Source organism: Tachysurus vachellii, chromosome 20 (assembly GCF_030014155.1).
Source record: "Tachysurus vachellii isolate PV-2020 chromosome 20, HZAU_Pvac_v1, whole genome shotgun sequence".
In the NCBI taxonomy this organism is placed as follows: Eukaryota; Metazoa; Chordata; class Actinopteri; order Siluriformes; family Bagridae; genus Tachysurus; species Tachysurus vachellii.
Window position 1 is genome coordinate 13,966,315 of NC_083479.1, and position 13,356 is coordinate 13,979,670.

At 39.1% G+C, this 13,356-nt stretch overlaps 1 protein-coding gene across 8 annotated transcripts in view; it reads right to left on the bottom strand.

Moving 5' to 3' along the window:
• psd3l (pleckstrin and Sec7 domain containing 3, like) overlaps positions 1-13,356 on the bottom strand; it is a 117,026-nt gene that overhangs the window by 19,621 nt on the left and 84,049 nt on the right. For 7 of the 8 annotated variants that reach the window (XM_060896514.1, XM_060896515.1, XM_060896513.1 and 4 more), the window contains one exon: positions 3,062-3,105. In XM_060896514.1, the coding sequence (XP_060752497.1) occupies positions 3,062-3,105 (44 nt within the window). Of the gene's footprint in view, positions 1-3,061; positions 3,106-6,505; positions 6,938-13,356 lie in introns of those variants that run through there. The other variant, XM_060896520.1, reaches the window with a different exon arrangement.

The following is a 13,356-nucleotide window of genomic DNA, read 5'->3' on the forward strand; positions in this document are numbered from 1 at the left end:
CGTCTAATCATCTGCTGAGGATTTAGCAGGCTGTTTACTTCTCTAGTATTATTTTCTTACCAACTCTGATGAAAACAAAAGGCACAATAACAGTTTAAGGAAAAATGATCGAGCCATAAGGTATTTAATTGGAAATCTGTGAAAGTTTGAAAAGATGAGATTGTTGTGAGAAAAGTGATGTCTTAAATGTTAGTCATTGCAGCAAGTAGAAACCTCTTCGGTCACTGCAGCAAGGCGACAGACAGCACACACACACACACGTGTATTACAGCGAAGCAGCTGTCTGAGAGAACAGTGGCAGCAGATGCCACAACCCACACCAAGGTCAGTGTGAAGGCAAAATCCCTTTGATTAGAACAAAAAAGCACATCTGTTCAAGTCCACAGTGTGTAAAGTACAAGTCCTTTACCCGGAAGAATAGTGTTCGGGGGAAAAACAAAACAAAAAAAAAAGCTGCTTTCATTCAGAACGTGATCACCTTTGTGCACGGCTTCCTGACTTCACACAGAAGAAGACGGTTTGTGCGACTTCCTCACATCTTGAGCAGCACCTTCAACTGAACGTTTCAGCAGTTAACGCTGACCTTCAAAGATTTCTGTTTGCTCACATTTTCCTTTGGCTAGTGTTCAAAGATGGAAACTGGGCAGCACTGACATGGACGATGGGGGTCGGGATAAATGATGTGCTGCTTGCCAGTTTCCTGACCGAATTACATGCACGCAGCTTCAAAGCTGCTAAAAGCTTTTCACCAAAGTACACAGCTGTCACATGTAGGAATCTTCACTGATTTACTACATGAATAAGAACTATTTTTTACGTTTGACTCTGTGGAAAGCAAACGGTTATAAAAAAAAAACAAACAAACAAACAAAAAAAACCCATAATATATACTACAATAAATAATTCCCGAATAATAAGGGATGATTACCGGGAGCTACATGAGCGCCGCATCGCAACACTATGACATAACACGGTCATAGAGAGAGAAATGAGAGTGAGATAAATAAATGAAGCATAGTGCAGATGGCCTGCAGGGAGAGATGCTCTTAAATCACGCCGTGCTCGCCGTGTAAGGCGTCTACAGGCTGTAATTTGGTAGATTACCTATGCTACAATGGAGCGGACTTACACCATCATTGTTATCAGGGCGACAGCTTCATTCTAATGTGATGTTTTTTTCTGATGTTAATTACGGCTCTTGTCTCAACTGTCACCAATCTAATCATTTGCCTGGGAACATACACGCGTGTGAAACCGCAACGGATTTGTCTGTATACAGTACTGTATATCTGACATGGGAGTCTTGTGTTGTTGGCTGAAGCTCGTTGTGATAAGCATCAAGACTTCAAGTTAAAGTGTAATGAATATTTATTGTGCTGAAAAACAATCCTGTAAAATAAGTCTGACATAAAAATGAGAATCGTTTCAAACATGAAAAATGTTCAGTAATTATTGTTTATTTATTGCTTGCATGCAGATAGATTTATTCAATGAGTGCTTTCCAACTCATTAGCCACATAGATGTGATTAAATCGGGAGATAAATGCGCTTGTATTTCTTAACATTATTAATAGACGCTATCAGTCGAGATATTCACTCGTCCATCTGCCACGGACGACTAAACAAACTGCTCAACACCTGAAATGACTGGCTGTTCTGTAGCACTCATTTTTGTAACCACAGCCAAACCAATTGTAACGGGAAAGTGAAAAAGATATAATTTTGGATGCAGGCAACATGATAATCATCCATGACTCGGAGGCTAGAGAGCAAAACAAACATGTTCTCTGAGTGGGAGGAAGGGAATATTGTCTCTCTCTCTCTCTCTCGTCAATCACAGTTACAGCTATGAGGTGATGTATGAGGAAGAGGGCAAACAGAACAGGCAGGATGATTTCATGTGTCTCAAAGGAAGCAGGGGTTTGCCTTCACCCTCTAGGGACATAATTGTTTTTTTTCCTGAATAAATCTTCTATTTCTCATAATCATGCAAAATTTATGGAAGAGGTTTTGAAATGAATGCTTGTGCTCCCACACGAATCCTGCGCATTACAGCACTGAACCGAATCTCGTCTGTGATACTCATTTGTGATACTTCATACTTCAAAGTAAACAAAGAATTCCAGAAATTTCCTAAAACCTAACCAAAATAAATAAATAAATAAATAAATAAATCATCTTAAAAAATAAAATATATATTTTTTGTGAATATTGCAGGATTTCTAATAATAATAATAATAATAATAATAATAATAATAATAATAATAATAATCTCCCCTGTTTTGACTTCAAATAAATACAAAACTGACCTTTTTGCAGAGTTTAAAATTAATTTTTTATATATATTTTTTCATTTTTAATGCCACCGATAGCATATGAAAGTAATTTTGTTTCTGTAAACCAATGAAAATATTATATTTTTATCATTTTAAAAATGCCAGGTCACTGATTGGTCCCTTATTCAGCCAATTACAATCAACTTATGACCCCAGATTAACCTGAGAAAGCTTCAGGAATCACACAACACAGCACACACTAAACCTTTTAAACACTAGTTGATGTCCATGGTAGCTTCATCACCGTCCACCTCAGTGGACATTTTAGAGTCATCATAAAGAATCTCATTATCTCAGTATCACAAAGTACGACATGGACATTGGTACACAATAAACAGTGTGGACTGAGACATGTTTGTGCCACTTTGTTGTTTTTTTTAAACAAACTTAACATTAATATAAAAATATTTGCGATAGGAACTAGCTATGAAGTCCTTCTAAAATAAAGAACCACTGGAGTTTTTTTTTTGTACCCTGCTGCTCCACAATATTAAACAATTCGATAAATAGAATAAAAAATAAACTTTTTTTATTAATTAAAAAAAAAATAAAATAACCATCAATAGCAAACAGTAAGATGCATAAACCACCCCGAAAAAATAATGCGATTGGTTTGTTGTTTATTTACCTATAACAGCGCAGCCTGTCATGTTTTATTCCTTACAGATCTAGTCGTATTATAAATGTAGTGTAAAAAAAAAAAAAAAAAAAAAAAGGGTACATACATTGCCCATTCCAGCTTCTCGTTCTTGATTGAGTTATACAATGCCTGCAGGGGAAAAAGAAGAGAGAGATGCAAATCAGTATGACAATCAACACAGCTGCTCATATTATTTACAATTCTACTGGTCACAGATTGGCTGTGTGCCCCGTCATATTTTCTCACACGTATGAGGTGTTTTATGATTCACCCGAGAGATCTCGGCATTTTGATTCCACTGAACAATCGCTCCAGGATCACGTGTGCTACGCCGCTGCATACGTTTCTCGCCCCGGCCATTAACAGATTATGCTGAAACGATACGGCTGTGATGTGTAATGCTCGGGGTGTTCGTCTCGCAGCTTCCTCTGCCTACTTCCTTTTGGAATCATGAGTCCGGTGTCTCTCCATTGCACCTCTTTAATTCTTTGTTGTGGGCTTGCAGAAGGAAGACGTACACAGGCTCTAACCTCACGGCAGAGTGTTGTGTAAGCGTACTAAAATAATTACTTGAGCTAGAATTGAGCTACGCAGAAGGTGCGAATGACGTTCTATCTAACTGTGGGACTGCATTTGTAATGCCAGTGTGTTTATGATGACCGCAGAAATTTAGACCATTTGAAGATGGGTCCGTCTTTAGACGGGTTGTAGATTCTCCATGGTGTATTCACGTATTAACCAGCACATGAGCACTGAGGAGAAAAACAACACCAATTCCACTGCACACGTTTGTAAACTCACCCCTACCCTGAGTGCATTATGGGAATACACGGTCCCTCAGCCAACAAGACTGCACTGTATGAACACTTGAAAACAACAACCATGTCCTAAAAATGGTGCCCTACTCCATATTTCCCTATTAACACAACCTGAAATGGGACCCTCGTTAATGAGTGTCCTACATGGTGAATGGTGTGTGATTTCAGACACACTGTCAGGCTAATCAGAATTAATCTCATAGCGTCTGTTTTTTTTTTTTTTTTTATAAAATGGCTGACGTTCTAATAAGAATGAAGCGGATGTGAATCCTATCGCTTAGTAAACTTCGGCCTGAACATTCTGAGGATCTAATACAGGGTTGAGAAATCCTTGTTTCAGGATTCAGCCAGATTGTGTGTTAACTGCAGTCAGATGTAAACAGCACATAAAGAGTTTTTTTTGTACAGCATACTGTTTATTACACTAAAACGACACAGAATTGCACACATTTGACTATAATAAGCAGGTTTTATACTAGTGGAAAATCGACAAAGCTTAAATGTAGCCTTAGTGCTCACTGTTCTTGGTGTAGAACGTCATATTTATCCCTTTTACAACTGTGTGAGCAATAAAGGAGTTTTTCCACCGGTATTTGGTTTGAATTTGTCAGTATTTCTCCAACCCTGCTGCTGATCCTGAACAGACTGACCCGCTAATTAACCTGCCTCATTAATCCTATTCAATCATTCATCCATGTCAATGGCTAGATCACACCCATGCTGATCTGCATGACGCTGAGGTAGCAGGATTCAGGAGCTTGTGACAACATGGAGGAATATCACTTCAATGTGAAGACAAACATCTTAGTACGGAGTTTTGTCAATATTAAAATACTCTCATCTATAACTCACCTAAAAGTAACAGCTAGTCTGTTTTGGGGTGGATTTAGCGGAACTTTAATTGGGACGCAGAAGCTGCAGTGCGTCATCGCTAATCATTCTTCAACTCTGTTACTGAAAATAATAAAGCTAACAGACAAGCTGGCCTGTTACACTGTACTAGGCTGATAAGAAGGCTGTGAAGTTAACTTTGTGTTCATCAAGTAACATGTAAACACTGCAAACATTTTCTTTTTACATCATGACAAAACGGAGCCTCTGCTTTTTCCATTTGCTCTTTATTTGTCGCTATTTTTTTAAAATTTCTTCTTTTTCACCATTTTTTCTATTTCCTCCTTTTTCTCTGTACAGGTGGTGTCAGTCCTTCAAAATGGTACATGCTGCTGGTGAGTCTCCAAAGAGGCATTGCTAATTGTCATGGTCTAATTATGCTGCATAAGGCATTAAAATGATTCAGAATCAAGTGCAATTTTTTAAAAATTATTTAGAATCAAGTGCAAATCTTTCTAAACTGATTAAGAATCAAATGCAAATCGTTTAAAAATGATTCCGAATCAATTGCAAACCTTTTTATAAAATTATTCAGAATCAAGTGCAAATCTTTTTTAAAATGATTCGGAATCAAGTGCAAATCTTTTTTAAAATGATTCAGAATCAAGTGCAAATCTTTCGACAATGATTCGGAATCAAGTGCAAATCTTTCTAAAGTTGCTACAAAACTATCTAGAAAAAAAGTGTATGCTGTAATTCCTGTCATTCGCTCACTAGTGCTTGCAAAATTAAACAAGCATTTGGAAATGTTCCCTTTGCAAGCATCAAATCATGATTCATCGCAAAAACAATGTACGAAAGCATCTTTACTGTTGCTGTGTTTAATCAGTGCTGTATGTTTAACCCCCTCTTCTGGTCACTATTAGCACTGACAGGTGGCAGCAGGAGACCTAGCCTGAGGATGAAAACCCTGTGTGACGCACAAAAGACATGTACTATGAAGCGAACAACGGACATACGTGTGCTTTATAAAATAGTGAGGAGGAAAAATATAGAGGGGAGCCTTTTATATGCCAATAGCCTTTGTAAAATGAGACAAAAATCTAATAGGAAATATAAAAGTATAAAGAACATCTTAAGAACATTTAAAACATTACTAGGATCAAAATGCTCAGTATTTATTTCCCTAGGATGTTCATGTGCAATTTAATAAAACACAAGCAGTTCCATTCATCTTGATATTAAAGCTAATTAGAAATCCACACAGGTTTAGTACATTCCAGCACACACACACACACACACACCGTGCGTGACAGATTTCCCTTGTACAAGTATGTGTTTTAAGCCCTCGTACTGGGACACTGGTTGTGAGAAAACACACACTAAGTGGCACTAAGAGCAAGCGGAGGTGTTGAAGGAAGAGTGGGAGGCTGAGTGGGGGACAGGTGAGCATGTCTCTATATGGCATGTCTGGTGTCACCGGTAATTAAACCACACACATGGGTGAAGAGGTAAAGAGGAGGGGTTATCAGAGTGGGCTTATGAATGCATCAGAAAAGCAAGACTATCAGGTCAACACAAATCTACACACTGATCTGTTCCCCTTCAGCCAGATTGGGTGAAAAAAAAAAAAAAAAAGTCCATCAACCGGAGACAAAATTCCAGGAACAAACCATTAGAACTTAGGATTAGCTGTGTTAGTGTGCAATACAAACCACATTACTGATTAAAATTAGGTCTAATAAATCAAATCAGTAAATAAATAAATATCAACTGGTGACAAATTCAGAAAGCACATCCATTCATTAACGCACCTTCAAAATCTCAGGCACTTAAAATGCTAACAAGCTTGGACTCACTGCAAACCTCACTCTTTTTACCTTGTCCTTCTTGGGCTGCACGGTGGTGAATTCGGTGGAGTTGGACATTTTGAGGGATTTGGAGCGGTGCTGGGGCTGCCGCCGGACCGACTCCTCCCTACTGTACTTGACCGAACCGCTGGCTCGCATGCGCACCTTCCCCGTGCCCTGAACGCTGTTTACCCCGATCATCTCCTCGACACGAGCGCACGGCTAAGACGCACGACTGACAGACAGAGAAAAAGCTACACGTCCCTGCAGAAGTGAGAGCGAGGGAAGGAGGGAAAAAAGACCCAGCGGAGGAACAGCTGAGAGAACGTGGGAGAGACTGCACTCAGGCACGCACGCACAGATGCGTCTCCTCGCTTCAAAACAGCAAAGGCACTGCCCTCTCCAGCATCGCGTCCACTAGTGTTTGGATTCAGAGCTGCCGTTCCCCTGGAAGCAGCACTTCAGTGACTGGGAGTTTGAGAGGGAGAGAGAGAGGGAGAAAGAGAGAGAAGGTAAAGAAGGAGGGAGGGAGGAAAAAGAAAGGAGAGGGGAGGAGCAGCTTCCTCCCCTTCTCGATAAAGCCAATGCTGAAAAGAGATTCGGTTTGAGTCTAAACAGTTACAGCGCAGCACTCGCCAGGCTCAGCGTCAGGTTTATTAACGTGCAACCTGTTAGGTTCAAGTCAGCAGAACGGACCAAGACACAGCAGTGAGCACAGAGAGCTGACATGGTGGCACACAGAGCCCTCTGGTTGTTAACTAAAAACACACAACAGCGGCAAACATTTCACCGGGACCCTAAAATTCTGTTTACTTTTAGTTCTGTGCAGCCTGTTTGGGTATTTGGGTGGAGCAAGTAATCAGATTTTTACTCATCGTTACGATGTGAGCTTGCACCATGAAGGCCAGTGATAAGAGAAAGGGTTAAAAATAGTTTAGAAAAATCACAGATAAAACTGCTCGGTAAACAGCAGAGAGTCTAAACCGAACCGATCAGCAATATGATCCCTGCTCCATATGAAGGCGCCATCATTCACACTGAGAAGCCTGAAGCGTGCGTGTCTGTTAGAGTCAGAATTAACAGCCATATGGAATGCAACGCAACGCCATTTTTCAAAGCTGAAGCTGGCGTGTTGTCACACAATCACTCAGAAAATATCTGCATGTAATAATGGACCGGAGGGCAAAAGAAACAAAAGCTTATTCCCAATCACTTTCATTTAGGAGCTTACTTAGTCTGATTTACTAAATTCGTATGTGTGAAACTACACATACAAATGCGGTGGTTATGAACGGTGATGAAAACAAAACAGAGCTTACGCAGCACCAAGACTTATTTCCATTCATTCATCTTTATTAGTTGCTTCATCCTGGTCAGGGTCATGATGGCACTGAAGCACATCCCCTGGGAACACTGCGTGCGAGGCGGGAATGGGAACACATGCTGGAAGGGATGACGGTCCGTTACAAGACACTGTGCACAAAGTAGGCAATCCATCATATAGGAAACTGGAGAATCTGGAGGAAATCCATGCAGGAAGAATTTATGAAAACCACCAGCTCAGACTCGAACTAGGAACACTGGCGCTGTGAAGCGGCAACACTCTGTACTGCCCAACTATTTCAGATATTTTTATTTGGATATGACCTCCATTTAGTACATAAGTCTGCATGTCACCAGTGCCATTTTGTTTTCCTTTAAAGACACTTTGGTGTGGAATGATCCTACAACTGACCACGTGGGCATGTCCTTTTTCCAAAATGTCCTGCGTAGGGTTCGTCTATATCTAATGGACCTCAGCGTCACATTTTAGTAGCAAATGGAAAGCAGGATCATTGCTGTCTCTACTTTTGTAAGCGCTTCATAGAGATGAAATTATGAGCCGTCTGGAATTTTCTTAACTGATTTTTACATCTTACCTGAATAAATATGTAAAGACAAAGGTGTAGTTTCACTACACAAGGGAATTCATCTCTACACAGAGGGCATAGGCAGCAAATTATCAGACAAAAAGTCATGAAAAAGACTACTGCGTTCATGTTGATTATAAAGCACGCTAGGTGTAATATTAGCAAACGTATCGGTTTTATTAATGCTAGAAAACCGTTTCTCTGGCTACACGCATCTCGCATCACCGCTCGATCAATTTTTCATCCATATCATGCAACCCTTGTGTGTATCATAATAGGTACAGCTAGATTATACCATGGGTAATACAATCAAACAACATCAAAGCCTACACACACATGGTATAAGGCAGCATTATACATAATACAGTGTAACACAAAACCACTTTCAATTCAGCTTTCAGTTCAAAATCAATAATTCAAGAACCTAATCCTACTAATTCTCTTGATGTATGCAACACAAAGGAGGCTATCCCAGTACAAATGACACAGACATGGTCAAAACAGCACGCTCTGACTCTATTCATACATCGAGTGCAGAATTGGTCATGACTCCCATATAACCAAAACAAACACAGCTGGATTTTTCCTTATATTTGAATGGCAGCCTGTCCGATTTAGTCCTCTCCTTCATACCACAACAGCCAGTCTGACATTCAGGTTAATACACAGCTGGGTTCGAGTACACCAGGTCTTCAAAAAAAATGACAAGTCTCCGTTAAAGAGAGTCAAATCTGTGTAAGGCAACGGTTTCAGTGCCATAGTCAAATTCCTGCTATCAGATGAAGGTTTTCGGTGGTAACGGACCGCCTCGTTATTTTACCGAATAGACAATGCTAACGATTGGGAGGGTTAATATGTAGCAAGGGAATGGTTACTGAAACAGAGAGGGAGAAAAATCCAATTTAGCTCATCGGGGGATCGTTCAAAGCCCATTCAGGGGGTGGAATGAAGGGCAGAAATTTGAAAATGTGAAAATGTACAGCTGGGAGAGACAGAGCCTCGCAATTTCCCATGAATAATCAAGACAAATTTTATTGAAGCAGCATGCAAATCACAGACTGGAGGTCAAGGACTAAACGACCGTAATAGTTTTATGGTATTGTTTTAATTTTGCTATCTGTACGACCTTTATACCAGTGGAGTATAACCGAGAGAATTTTTCCCCCAGAGCAGACAGTTATGAATTAGGTAGCAGATAATTATTACAGTTATTTCAATAGACCAGAAGCCTAGCTGTGTAATGCCCAGACTTTTCCTGGGATCTAATGCATATTGTTTCAACAGGAACAGAGCTTTGGTATCACTAGGTGTAAAGCTGAATATAAAAGTACACCATAGCCACATGTGCCAGTCAGGATACGAGTGTCAGTATGAACAGAGCTATCTATTTTTTGTTTTTGCTGCAGGTTGGTTAAAGCAGCATGGTCACTTGCCAGACAATATGCCTTAATATGAAGAGTGAGCTACTGGCTCGATGCATCATTTTGTCCATCTGTTCTCTTACTGCAGACACAGAGGGACAAAAGCGTTTCCTCAGGCAACGAGCATGAACTACTTTACAGCCAGAGCGCGAGTTTTGTATCACCAAACATTTATTTCATTTAAAAGTTAACCATATAATGATGATGATGATAATAATAATAATCTATAATTATAATTAATACCTACTTGGGCACCATGGAGCTCTGTTCATGTTTGTTGTGGCTGTACACAGGTAAGTAATGTTAAAGATTTTTCGAATCATTAGCAAGGTCTAAAAGCTTCGAGAAAGGAAGTGCTTAGTCTCAGTGCTCGCTGAACTGAACTGATCTCACAGGCAACAGTCAGTCAGTCTGCTACAGCATCATGAATAACTTTGCCTTTAGGTCATTCACATCAGCTTGTGTTGTTTTTTTTGATGCCTATATGCTCCCTCACATGCTATTAAATACTGTTTAAGAGATGAGATGCCTAATTAGGTTACATGTAGTGTTAATTTCGTCAGATGAGACGAGACGAAATATGTTCGTCGAGACGGTGACAAGACTGCACCACTGTCCAAAAACGCTGACTAAGACTAAATTAACATGCATCGTTGTTGACGAAAAAAGACGAGACGAAAATGTTTTGTAAAATAAAAATTAAGATAAAATCTCTCTTCATTTTCGTCTACAATTGTCTCTGCTTTTTCCATCAGCTGTTACGCCTTTAAAATATTCACAACGAGTTCGCGGCTTCGCGCTGTTTAGTGTGTGTGTAGAAAGAATTCGTCCACACGCCGCTCAAAAAAAAAAATAAAAATAATCCTGAGTGCAAGTCCACCGTCTAGGCAGCTTTTTGTTAAATTATATTTCCTGTCGCTGCACAGGCTCTTTTATTGTACATGACAGCTTATGTCCCGATGACCGGTCTTTGCATTACGATTAAAAGCAGTATCAATAAAGTAAAAAATGTGATGTGCAGTCAAGTTTGAGTGAAACACTTTTTTTACTGAAATGTTTATCAGTAATAATCTCAGTAATAATGTGTTATTTTAAAAAAAAAGACTACAATTTTTTGACTAAAACTAGACTAAAATTAAAAGACTTTTAGTCGACTAAAACATGACTAAGATACCTTGAGTTTTCTTTTGACTAAAACTAGACTAAAATGACGAGACCTTTAGTCGACTAAAACTTGACTAACAAAAAAAGATACGTGATTGACTAAATATGACTAAAACTAACAAGGACATTTGGCACAAGACTAAGACTAAATTAAAAATAGGTGACAAAATTAACACTAGTTACATGTATCCTGATGATAACTACACAGAGCAGACTGCAGTCTTCTTCGTGGTAATTGGGGATTGGGTACCTGTTACGACCTAGTCTAGGTCAGACCGTAACATACAGGTAAAAATAAAAATCAGTATGAAAATGAAAGGAGAAAAAGTTTCACTTCTTGGATTTATTCTTTGTCACAAAACAATAAGCAAAATTCAAAAGCATACTAAGGCGTAACATACCTTAGTCGTAAAGGCGTTGGGCTACGGATCAGAAGGTTGCGAGTTTGAATCCCAGACCCACCAAGCTGCCACTGCCGGGCCCCTGAGCAAGGCCCTTAACCCTCAATTACTCAGTTAAAAAATGAGATAAAAATGTAAGTGGCTCTGAATAAGGGCATCTGCCAAATGCTGCCATAAAGGTACAAATTGCAGTTTGTTTAGTAGGGCAGCAGCATACACTAGTGTTCACTTCACACAGTATCACATATGTGACATACACTCACCAGCCACTTTATTAGGTACACCTTACCAGTACCGGTGTGGTCTTCTGCTGCTGTAACCCATCCGCCTCATGGTTTGACATGTTGTGCATTCAGAGATGCTCTTCTGCATTGAAACGAGTGGTTATTTGAGTTACTGTTGCCTTTCTATCAGCTTGAACCAGTCTGCCCATTCTCCTCTGACATCAACAAGGCATTTGTGCCCACAGAACTGCCGCTCACTGGATATTTTCTCTTTTTCTGACCATTCTCTGTAAACCCTAGAGATGGTTGTGCGTGAAAATCCCAGTAGATCAGCAGTTTCTGAAATACTCAGACCAGCCCGTCTGGCACTAACAACCATGCCACGTTCAAAGTCACTTAAATCACCTTTCTTCCCCATTCTGACGCTCAGTTTGAACTGCAGCAGATCGTCTTGACCATGTCTACATGCCTAAATGCATTGAATTGCTGCCATGTGATTGGCTGATTAGAAATTTGCGTTAACGAGCAGTCGGACAGGTGTACCTAATAAAGTGTATATGACATCACATTTATACTAAACATGAATAAAAAAGTATTTGTATCAGAGCAGACCAACTTTTATTACTACTTCTTCAGCTACTATAACTATATATTCTATCATTTATCAATCTGTTACTGCTACATCTACAAATACTACTACTATTTATGTCATCTTCTTCCTCCACTAGTGCTATTTCTTATTCTTCTACCATTCATACTACTTCTTCCTCTAGTACTATATCTACTACAACGTCTTTATTTTCTACCACATGTGCCACTTTTTTCTACTACTTCTAATTATTATTCCACCACTTCTACTACAGGTAATATTACTTATTATTCAAATACTAATTATTATTATTGTTATTATTCTGCTTCTTCTCCTACTAAAACTGCTAAATACATCTCTTCTTTCCCCCCCATCTTCTGTCTGTTATTGTACTTATTTGTACCCTGTTATTGTACCCTATTTATTGTATACCCTATTTATTCTATTTATTGTATACCAGATTGCATTTTACTTCCTTATTATTCTATTTTATGTATTTTATCTTATTTTATTAATTGGATTTTAATACTTCTTAGACTTTGGAATTTATCTCGATTTATTTGACACGCAGAAAGTCGAACCACACATTTCACTACATGAGGTACTGTGTAGAATGAAATAAAAATAAAATTGGACAATTTCATATTACTACTTCTATTACTTTACGACCACTAGAACCAATATAAATACTACTACTATTACTACTAACAACAATAATACAAACAAATGACCACAATGTGTGTTCAGTTGGAAGAGCACAAGCTTCATTTGATTCCTCAATAGATTTTATCGTGAAGGAAATCGACTTCATTAGAGATTCCTGTAAAGCTGCATTGTGAAGATGTCTATTGTTAAAAGTGCTATACAAATAGAAGTGAATTAAACAGTTCTTATCGATGTGCAGTCAAGTCATTCGAATATTCAAGTCACATTGCATTACTGCTGAAAGTCAACAAGCACGACAGGAATATAATTGAGAAACACAGCGACTAAAACAGCTGCATCAGCTGCTTCTGGATCGAAACAGTGGCATCAAATGACGAATGTCTCGTCAGGGTTTTCTGTGATACAGAACACAGTGTTTTCTGCCTGGACACTAAGAAAAACGTCCTCAGAAATCTTTTAGGAGTAGACAGAGCAGGTTCTGGCTGGGAGCCAGTGTTTGGGCAGAG